Genomic DNA, 11,640 nt, shown 5'->3' with positions numbered 1-11,640 from the left:
ACAAACAAAAAAACAAAAAACAAAACAAAAAAAGATTAACATCGATCAGTCTCAATTTTTTTTTTAAGAGAGAGATTATCCAGCCAAGCCCCATAGCTGAAGAAGTGGTCATCAAGAATTTGTGTGTGCATTTGTATGTGCTTGTGTGTGAATGAGGGTGTTTGCTTGGGTGCACTGTAGGCTGTATAACTAATGGTTGCTGGCTTAACCTCTGTCCTCTGTGTGCTCCAGTTTGACCTCGCTGGCCATCAAATGTTCACCATGCCACTTCTTCATGTGTTTCTCCAGCGTGCTGTAGACACTGAAGGGCATGTGGCAGATGTCGCAGCGGTACACCTCCTTCCCAAACTGCCCGTGGGTCTTCATGTGGCGTGTCAGCTTGGAGCTCTGGGCGCAGGCATAGCTGCACAGGTCACACTTGTAGGGCCGTTCCCCCGTGTGGCTACGTCGGTGCACCGTCAGGTTGCTGCAGTTCTTGAACACCTTGCCACAGTATTCACAGGTGTCGTTCCTCCTGTCCTTGGAGCTTGGGGGCCGGCCAGGTCCCGGCCCCCGCAGGAGGTGAGGGGTGCTGCTGCCGCTGCGGCCTGATGCACTCCCTCCTTCTATCATCTCCCCAGGCGGAGTGGAGAATCTGAGGCTACCCGTCTCAGAGGAGGAGTGCTCGGAGGAGGTAGCGAAGGGGGACTGGCGGGAATCAGTGAATCCTAGGAAGGGTTCTCTGATGAAGTGACGTGAAGCAGCGTAGCCAGCCAAGAGCTGAGAGTAGACGTTCTCCGGGGAGATAAGGGGTATGGTTGGTGGAAGCTCCAGCTGTTCCTTCTCTATCTTGATCCTCTTGTTGTTGGAGGGGTTCGGGCTAGTGATGGGGGTGGGCCGACGTTGGAACAGCCCAGGAAAGGATTCTGCTTCAGATACGCTGATCCTACCATTCATCATGGGCCTCTGGTCCTCCCGCTCCTCCCGCTGTCTCTCCTGTTGCCTGTTATTTTCTCGTTCTGCTTCATCCCTCTCTCCAGCCTCTCCGTTAGGTTGTCTCTCCAGGCTTCTCTTGTTAGGGTTAAGTCTAAGGTGATTGTCCAGATGGTTGTATGGGTGCATGATGCTCACCCCGCCACTGTCACTTACTCTATTCCCACTCAGGGGCTTCTCCTCAGGAGACTGTCTGGGGCCATTCTCCCTATTCTGGCTGAACTCCTGGGAGTCGTCACTGATGTTGGAATCTGGCCGACTTCCATTCCTCAACTCTTCCTCTTCCTCTTCTTCCTCCTCTTCCTCTTCCTCCTCTTCCTCCTCCTCCTCCTCATTGTCCATCCCCATACCTCTTGAATCTCCTTCCCTATTCTTGTCTTCACCCTCTCCTCCTTCTCCTCTGTTTCCCTGTTCTGGGGAGTCACCCATGGACCCAGTCTTGTTGTGCATATGTGTCTTCATGTGCCTTTTAAGCTTGCTTGCTTGGGAACAAGCATGATCACATAGATGACACTTATACGGCCTTTCTCCTGTGTGACTGCGCCTGTGGACGATCAGGTTGCTCTGGAACTTAAATATCTTGCCACAGAACTCACAAGATTTGGATTTCCCTGGGGCCTGATTCTGACCCTGGGATTCAGGAGGGCTAGAGGAACCATGTGCCCCCTGTGAGGTGGGTGGCTGTGGGGCATATGTGAGAAAGGCTGGGGGCTTGGAGCCAGGCTGGAAAAGTGTGGGACTTAGCAGGCGGTGCATGGGTGGCACGCGGTTTGGTGAAAGAGGAGGAGTGGGTCCCCCGTTATTGGTCGTGTTGCCAGCCAATTCCCTCAGACGTCGAGAAAAGTCCATGGAAGGAGGCTCCATGGGGGTCATCCGCATCACCCTCTCAAAGGCACTGGGGTGCTGGGACAGCAGCCCCATCTCCTCTGGGCCCAGCCGCTCTAGAGGGGGTCGAGGAGGAGGCGGAGGGCTGACAAAGGGCGGCGTTGCAGGCAACCGGGTCTCCATAAACCCCGGGGGAGGGGGATGTTCCCTGAGCAGGGGCGCAGCCATGCGGAGGAGGTGGAATGGGTTGTTGGCATCACCGAGGAAAGTGGGGAGAGGGGAGCGAGGAAGGATATCAGCACTTGGGGGTGGAGGCAGAGCCATCCGGGGAGTGAGGGAGTAGTTAGTCAGGTGGTTGTCCAGGTAGATGCGGATACCATGAATGTGCTGGGCGTGCTGAAGCAGGAACCAGGCGCTGGTGAAGGTCTGCTTACAGCTGGTGCAGATGTAGCTGGATGGCTCATCTTTATCTGTGGGCCAAGAAAAAAAAATGTCAGTCAAGTGAAAATTGAACCCTCCAGTTTTTATTATTGCAGTCAGTGTAATGTGCATGGAAACAACTTTTGTAAAAACCAAATAAAACATTTAAAAATAAACTTAAAAATAAAGAACAAAACATTTTAAAGTCATTTCAAACAAACATTTTACTTACAGACTTTGTATGTTCAAGTTTAGGAAATTTAATTACACCTAAAACTTATTTACATGATTTTCTACATTTGTCTGTGTATGAGGATCTTTCATGGGCGTTGTCTGTGTGTGTATGACATTTTGCGTGAGTTAGTGAGTGTGTGTGTGTGTGTGTGTGTGTGTGTGTGTGTGTGTGTGTGTGTGTGTGTGTGTGTGTGTGTGTGCGTGTGTGTGTGTCTACAGGCTAATGCAGATGGCAGGTACTGCCCTAAGGCCACGACACATTATGCTAATTCTAATGTCAGCTAGGCTTTAATGTACAGATCCATCTCGTCTATTCTGTCATTTCCATATGGAGACAGGAGAGGCAGCCATGAAAAAAAAGCACACCAATGGGGGGAAAAGGAAATATGGGAGCAGGGGGACAGAGGGAGGGAGGGTGAGATGTGGCATTAGAGAGAAAGGCAGAAAAGGCACAAAAAAGGAGAGAAAAGAGAGTTGGGGACAATGTGTAAACAACAAAGACCCTTCCAGTCTTAACACAGCATCCACATTAAATAAAGCTTACGTCACTGAATATTCACAAGTACAGTTAAGTAATATGTTATGGCTGCACACACACACGCACGCACGCGCGCACACACACACACACACACACACACACTGCATGTCAGTCACTGACAAATTGCCCCTTTAAATAGCGTGACTTAATAATGCCAAATGAATCTATCAGTCACTGTGGCACGGCCATGTCAGCCAGTGTGTGACTCATAAAAAGGGCCTTGGTTGGGATTCATCTAATTCAACACAGGCTAGCAGTGAAGAGGCATTTCCACAGTCTTGTGTTTGCTTGCAAGGCATCTGCATCTACTTTATCATCAGCGGCTACCACAAACAGAGTCAAGTTGGTACGGTGGTCCCAGAGCTTGGAGCCCGGAGGGGGAAAACAAAGACCAAGAAGTTGCTTTTGCCCAAAGTCTTATGTGATCAAGAAAAGAGCCCTTCAGATGGCTGACTGCCTCAAAGCCACCCATTGTCATGGAATGTAAAACACACATGCAGACACAGACATATGCGCAACAATATATTATTTTTACTTTCTTAGTCTGCCTCTCTCCTTTCTCACAGCACACCTCCACACATTCACAAATTCACACACATACACACACTTGTACCGTGCAGAACAGATGAGCGAAAGCTGATGTTGGATCAGTGTCTAGTACAGGAAGCTGATTTGGCGATGTGATTGGTTTGGCTTTCCCCAGGGGAGATGGGGTCAGAAAAAGTTAATGAGGGGCTCATTTACTGATTCTGTCTGTTTTTCTCTGCTATTAGTGGGGCTCTGTTGTAGCTGTCACTCTCACTGTTTGTGTGGTGTGGTACATAACCTGACTCCTGCTACTAACATGCGCAAATGAGTGTGTGTATGAACATGTATGTGAACCTATTTTTGTGCATGTATGTGTATGCCTGTGCATGTGTGTGCACGTGTGGGGCAAGTGGCGGGCTGCCTGCCCGTGTTTAGTTTGGCTAGGCTTCACACGGCCGCTTGGCAGCAGAGAGCTGGACAGCTTAACAGCTTGGATGGGGAGAAGAGAGTGAGAGAGGGAAGGGAAGAGGAGGAGGAGAGGGGGTAAGAAGAGAGGTGGAGGGACTTTAAGGGCCAGACGTGCTTGGGAACACACACACACATACACACTGACACACACAGAGGCTATTTACATGCCCCCAGGGACTGAGAGGGGTCTATAGACTTGGGAGCTGTATAATCTCATCAACACACAAGGATCAATATAAAATGAAGATGTAAGATTGGGAGAGGGATTGATGATCTCTTTCGATTTTTCAAATTGTGATTGTTGTTTTTTTCATTTATCTACATTTGAGTCCTCACACATGGCCTCATCAATACAAGCTACCCAATAAAAATACCACCACCCCCGAAAACTTCCACCCCACCACCACAACAGCAACAAATTTGCATCTTGTCATATCTTACACAGCCGTGCCATATGCTGTTAAAGGAAGCGTGGCAGCTAATAGAGTGGCAGCTGATGGCTGCTGCCTAATGACGGCCAAAGACAAATTTCATCAACTTCCCAAACAAGCAACCAGGGGGAGGGGAAAAACAGAGAGAGGAGAAGAAACTGTGATAGCAAATAAGAGAATAAAAGAACAAATATCTAGATAGATGCAGTAGACATATACAAAAATACAGCAAGCTGCCGGATGTTGAGGATAGCGCCTAATACGGAAGTGCCATATGCTACACACTGACAGTTACATGAGACGGTAGTTTATCAAAAACTTGTTTCACTTCTTCTAAAGTGCATATTGGCAACAATTTTGAAATTAAGCAATCCATTAAGAGAATATCAAAGCCTTAAGAATGGTATAGTATATGTCTGGGGATGTGTTTGATAGATTGACAGTTTTCTCAGGTTATCACATGCAACTATCACATGCACCGCAGCTCAAACCAGTTTCTTGTCATCTTTCCGGTTCTAACCGACAGAGGATAGAAGTAAGCAGTAAACTCGAATATGCAAGCAGAACACCTCCCTTTAGAAGCCTAATAGTAACATCACAGACAATGACTTGATACATTTCCTGATTATATCACACATAGATGCGCAAAGATAGACACACATTGTGTGTGTTGCAGGCATCCTCACTCTATTCGTTCCTCTTTCTCTCTCTCACACACTCACACACACACATGCTGAGAGAGTGTGAATGTTGTCGCTGCTCGGTGCTCCAGCCAATAAAAGCCTTCATTAAAGAATCACGGTGGGCCGTGTCATGCTTCAGTTTGTGGTAATTACAGTCGTCTGCCTGACACGCAGTCAGGGACCCCTCCACTGCTGACCACCAAGGTCAACTACCAGTTAGAAGAGTTACATTCTTCTCTCCACGCAGTCACTGATGCTGGACCTAATCGCCCAATTTACTCTGACACACCATATGCACACTAACCCACACACATAGTAACACACACACTGTTCAATGAATGTGGCTGAGATAAGAGGTTAGATGAGATTGAGCCACAGCAGGATTCAGTGATACAGTACTGTATTATACACTTCACTTCACTTTTTTTTCCTTTTCTTTTTTTTGCCGTTTTGCTGTCATAAGGATGATGACATTGCCCTTAAAAAGACTGTCAACCATCGTTCTGCCCAGATGTCCATGCAGACAGACTTTCCCATGAAACAGAGGAACACAATACAGACCTGAGACCAGCTTAGGAGGGCAGCTCTTTGTCCTGTGCAACAAAACAAGGGCTAAGGGCCAGGAGGCCTGGAGGAAGTTATTAAAACATTGGCACATGCGTGGAGCTGAGGTGGGCCAGTAATAATGCTCTCCTTCTCTGGGTTGGTTTTTTTACTAAACCACCGGGCCAATTAACCCAGTCTTCAGGGACTAAGATCTGAGCTTTACATCAGATTTTATTCTTTCCAGATTGCCTTTTATAGCCATTATTTTGCCTTAAAAAGTACAAACAAAATGCCAGTGAATGAAGGGGAGCCATGGTATTGACTGTTCGCATATGGCCATTGCAGAAAAGTTGGTGTGAGCTTGGCGGGCTTGAAGTAGACACCAGCCGTATGGTGTAGACATGTGGATTTGTGTTTAATTGAGGAATTCACATACGCCATCACTCCAGCCTGAGTTTGATTTATATTTTGAAGCATGAGCTCCCTCCATTTACATTACACTTACATCTTGGGTCTTTATCAGATGCTCTAATCCAAAGGGACTTATAATAAGACCACAGAAGAATAACAAAAATCCACAAGCTCAGCTCTTGACAAAATGGGCAAACTGGAGCTTCTCAGCTGACAGTGAGCAGTGTGTGGATAGTAATGAATGCCCACTGATGCCAAATTAACTCTCACAAAGCTCAGGGTGAAAAATCACAATTGAAAATAAGTGGCATTAAGTAGCAACACTAGCCAACCAACTTCTCTGCACCAGATCCAGCTGACATACACTTTTCTGCGCTAGACAGCATGAAAAATATTACATCCAGCGAGTGTGTAAAATAACCTTGATTTAACAGAAGACAATGCAGGTTCTGGTTAACAAGGAGGTGAGTGGGAAAGCTGTGTTACAGAAGGCGTGTGTGTGTGTGTGTGTGTGTGTGTGTGTGTGTGTGTGTGTGTGTGTGTGTGTGTGTGTGTGTGTGTGTGTGTGCATGCGTGCGTGCGTGCGTGTGTACTGCAGCATTCCTGGGGTTCAGGTTCGCTGTACTGCTCCAACATTCCATCAAGGGCGACAGAACGTCACAGCGACAGATTTGCATACAGAACAAAGCCGCCCGCAGGCTAGGCCACTGGGACGCAAACCTGGCCCTGCAGCCCCTCCCCTGCTCTACCCTCTCTGCGCACTCACACAAACACACTCGCAAACATACACGTGCACGTGCCAGCACAAGCCCTGGGAGTATGAGTGTGTGCACCTGTCAGGGGTTAGCTGACACCTCTGCTGCTGGCAAAGCAGCTCCTCATTAGCATGGCTGTGATCTAGGGGTCCCCAGGGGTCCCAGCCTCCTCACCTCACCCCCTGCCCCCCTACTACACCTCTGCTCCTCTCCTCCTCCTCACATCTCCCATCCGTCCCTCCTGCTCCACCTCCTCCTTCTTCCGTGCTCATCTCCCCTCTGCTCTGATGGCTTGTTTTTCATGAAGGGGGCTAATCAGGAGACACAGGGCCACGCAGATCAACTGTGTATATCTGTGAGTGTGTGTGTGTGTGTGTGTGTGTGTGTGTGTGTGTGTGTGTGTGTGTGTGTGTGTGTGTGTGTGTGTGTGTGTGTGTGTGTGTGTGTGTGTGTGTCACAGGGAATAGGGAGGTCGGACGGTAAAGTGCGGCCCCGGCGAGCAGCGGCTGGCTGTCACATACTGTGTGCAGTAAAAGAAAGAGAGCAACAGAGAGACAGAAAAAAGGAGAGAGACTGTGGAGGGTGGCAGTAGCAGGCAGGGGGTAAGGCTCTCACACAGTGTGACTGGCTCCACGCTAACTCAAACCAGCTTCGGCCTGCTAACCATATACATCTGTGTGTGCGTGTGTGTGTGTGTGTCTGCAGCCAATATGACCAGCTGAAATGCCTGACAACCCTGGAGAGGATTTAAAGAAACAGTGCTCCTTAATGTGTTTGTTGAAAAAGTGTGTGGGGATCAAGCGCCATGTACTCACACACAGGCCACATAAATGAACAACTATTTTCTCTTTCACTTCTAACTTTATTTATCTCTTCACTCATCCATTTTCTCCCTCTCCCTGTCTTCCTTTTCTCTCACGTACACACTAAACACCTGTACAAGATATCTAGGTACTCCACCCTGACCCTCATGCCTCCTGGGATGCGGGTCAAATGAACAATAAAAGGGATCAGGTATCTCCAACAACTCAATCGTAGACTTGCACACACATACACACACACACACACACACTGAGCAAGTCCAGCTGCACAACAATGCATGAGTGGAATAGGCTCTCATGTAGCACGGCCGAGGGAGCACGTTACCGCCATGAGGCAAGCTATCCCAGCTAGGGCACAGGGGACACGCTGTGAAAAATAACTGGAAAAACCTCTCTGTCAGTAAAGAGCTATGACTTTTGGCTCGGCTTCTAGGACAAAGAGAGAAAAAGGGGGGGCTGCAGAAAGAGCGAGAGATATAGAAAAAAAAAGATGGAGTGAGAATGAAAAGAAAAAGGGAGCTCCATAAAATGCATTAGCTAAGCTCTCTGTAGCATTTCTCTAAGCCTGACTCATCGCCATCAGCTCCTAACTGGTCCCAGTGCCTGCATGTGTGTGTGTGTGTGTATGTGTGTGTTTGTGTGTGTATATGTGTGTGTGCCTTTTTGCACGAGTGTCTTGGGGTATGTGAACACACTTGTGGGGTCTGCTGTCTATCATATGACGCTGACAAATGGATGACACTCAATCGTGGTTGTGGTTGCGAGAAGATGTAAGTGAGGGGAGCAAGATGGAGGAGAGGATGAAAGAAGGAGAGAAGGGTTGGCTGGAGAAAGGAATCCAAGAAAATAGGGCAGGAAGAAGAAAAGGAGTTATTGCACTTTTTCTAATTACCACCTGCATTTCCATTATTAACAACAGAATCACAAGCACTTAAATGTCTCATTCAATCACCTCTACCCTTTTACCATGACACAGCAGGGAATGAAAAAAATAGAAAACAATGGCGTCATCACTTGTTAGAACAATAGGGGGGAGATGCATGCTTAAATAAAGTAAAAATCCACCTTTAATAAGTAGGATAAAGAGAATGTGAATGATTTTAGGGAAACAGTCACCACTGCTGCTACAGACATACCAAATACAAAAACTGAATGAAACTGAACACTCGAGCAGCTCTGACAATGAAATGGAGACTGACTTTGTGGACTCACACAATGTTTGTTTGAGGTTTTACATCCAAATGAGCTTCAGTTATACCCCTCGGGGACTCTCACTTTGTCCAGAAAGTCAATTTCCTATTCAGTGGCAGTGAATAGGAAATTGACTTTGACATATGAGTGACATGCGAATTCTGTTTTGTGGGTTTATTACATTTTTCATTGGATCAATCATTTTATGCAAACAAAGCATAAAAATGTGTTCTGTTGTTCTTGTGAAGCAAGAACATTTTGAAGAAATGTGTGGCTTTATTGTTCAAGCTTTAATAATAATTGTATTTTTAAATGAAACAAAAGTGACAGTTTTAATCTCAACCTGGGATAAATATGTGTCCTTCTTCAAATTCCTCCAAGGCTGCACATTCTGCAGTCACAAGACACACATGGCATCTTTTGTGAATGCTGTTAGTTAGCTTAACCTATGTGTGAGTGGGGGAAAAAAAGCCAAAAAAAGGGAGAAATAATTTGAGCCTCTGCCTGTGATGTATGTGCATATGGCACCATGCATTCAATGTATGCATGTGTTTGTGCATATGCCCATGGTCTGTGCGTGGATCTTGGTCTACCATTCTGTGACAGGGTGCTATGTTCTTTCAGCAGTAGTAATGGTCCCCAGCTGGCTTTGCCCATTGGAGCCAAGCAGCCAGTCCCACTTAACTAGCAGCCCACAGGAAAATACCACCACGGCCCTGAATGCAGCACACAAGCCCTTCCAACCCAATCAGCCTGCTATAAAACTTGCCCCTCACATGCCTCAGACATGGCGTACAGTCCATTCCAGTGACTGTGGAGGGGCAGCTGGGAAAGAGAGCCTGAACATTCATGATCTAATTCACCATTACTCCAATATTTATCTAGCTCCATATTTAATTCTGGCTACTTTACTGGCTGTGAGCGTCACAAGAGAGAGCACACAGAGCACAATGAGTGTTGCATCATTTGACACCAATTTGCAAGCTATCTAATTAGTGTTAGCTTACTAAACCGAAGAAACAAAGGAGAGAGTGTTACAAATAAAAAATGGAAATTTAGCAATTGCTTTGTTCAATCTTACAGAAGTTGTTGGGTGTGGAGCATATTTTGAAAAGCTGGAAGTGGGCATGTAAAGCCATTACCTGATTAATTATTAGTCAGTATCATTCAAATCATTTTTTAAGCACAAATGCCAGAAAAATCACTGATTCCAACATTGCAACTGTGAAGGTTACATGATACTAAAGTGAATAGCTTTGAGTTTTTGTGAGTGTTGGTTGGACAAAACAAGCAATTTGTAGATAGATCTAGGTTCTGAGAATTTGTAAGGGCCATTTTAAACCAAGTGATTATTCAGTTTTTCAAGACAGTAATCAATAATGAAAAAACCCTTCATCATTTCCTCTGTAAGCTATGGCTCAATGTCCACCTCAGTAGTATGTGCATCAAAGCTTAACCTTACAGTATTATAATATTATTAACAAGCTGTGTAGATAAGGAATATGCTTCCCTCTCTGTGTTCATCTCTCTCTGTCTTTTCGCCTATCTGTCTCATCTATAAGGTGTTGTTGTGATCCAGTGAAGGCCGGCGGCACAACATTATTAGGATTGCAACAGTCATGTCCCCAGGTGAATTCTGTTCTCTCTTTTCTCTCTGTCCTGAAACATACTCAGGTGTGTCAAATTGTCTCTTGTTTCGCTAAAAACCTAAACTCGAAGGCTCCACAGTAATGCAGACATGAACATAGATTTATCTTTCAACATACGCTCCCAACACATATTTATGAAGTGACATGAATGTGTGCGTAATGTGTGATGGGACTACGTTTGGCCCCAGGCCTCCCCTGTGGGTTCCGTGTGGCCTCTCCCTCTGTCTCTCTGTCTCTGTCTCTCTCTCTCTCTCTCTCTCTCTCTCTCTCTCTCTCTCTCTCTCTCTCTCTCTCTCTCTCTCTCTCTCTCTCTCGCTCTCTCTCTCTCTCTCTCTCTCTCTCTCTCTCTCTCTCTCTCTCTCTCTCTCTCTCTCTCTCTCTCTCTCTCTCTCTCTCTCTCCCGCTCTCATTTCTTTCTGTCTCTTTCTCGTTTTCTCTCTGTCTCTCTGGCTGTTATCACGCTGATACATTTCCTGCTCCTGGCACGGCTCCTGCATAGCTTATGGTTAAAGCAAGCTTTCATCTATCCAGTGCCTTTAGGACACACACACAAACACACTGACACCCCCCCCCCCTCACACACACACACACACACACACACACACACATACAAGCACTGGTATGGGCCAGCGCTGCCCCGCCAGACCACAGGCCCAGACAAGCTCCGCTGGCACCAATCACCCTGATAACATCTTAGGCTTTATTTCATTTTGACTTGCTCTGTTCTGCTCTGGGAAAGACAGACACAGAGAAGAGGGCTTTCTGGAAAAGTATGAATTACGCCAGTATACAGGGAGAGTGTAGCCCCTTAACCTTGAGCAGTTAACTCCTCTGTCTGCAATGCCATCTATGGACATGACAGTGCAAGCCCTCTTTCATCCAAGAAACAGACCAGAGCAGACCAGAGTTTCTTCCCTTTTTTCATGGATGGCAGTGCAGGTTTTATGAGTTAAAGTGAAAGTTAAAAAAGTAATAGAAGCTAATAAAAAACATATTTACATTTTTTTTTCACCCCAAAATATATATATAAAGAAATTGTCCTGGTTTTGAGATATCTGTCTGATTATTTTTGCCTGTACTTTTCTGTGGTGCTCACAACATAGAAAAAAATATGTCTGAAATATTCAACATCAATATGTCTTCACAGATGAAATATAACTAGTTTTTC

General features: G+C 46.2%; 1 protein-coding gene across 1 annotated transcript in view; it reads right to left on the bottom strand.

The window, feature by feature from the left end:
* Nucleotides 1-204: 204 nt before the first annotated feature.
* Nucleotides 205-11,640, bottom strand: part of bcl11bb (BCL11 transcription factor B b) — a 27,674-nt gene continuing 16,238 nt past the window's right edge. Inside the window, exon 3 of the mRNA XM_062437238.1 lies at nucleotides 205-2,267. Within this exon, the coding sequence (XP_062293222.1) occupies nucleotides 205-2,267 (2,063 nt within the window). The remainder of the gene's footprint in view (nucleotides 2,268-11,640) is intronic.

Source organism: Scomber scombrus, chromosome 17 (genome assembly GCF_963691925.1).
Source record: "Scomber scombrus chromosome 17, fScoSco1.1, whole genome shotgun sequence".
Taxonomy (NCBI): Eukaryota; Metazoa; Chordata; class Actinopteri; order Scombriformes; family Scombridae; genus Scomber; species Scomber scombrus.
This window is presented reverse-complemented; position numbering and strand designations above follow the sequence as displayed.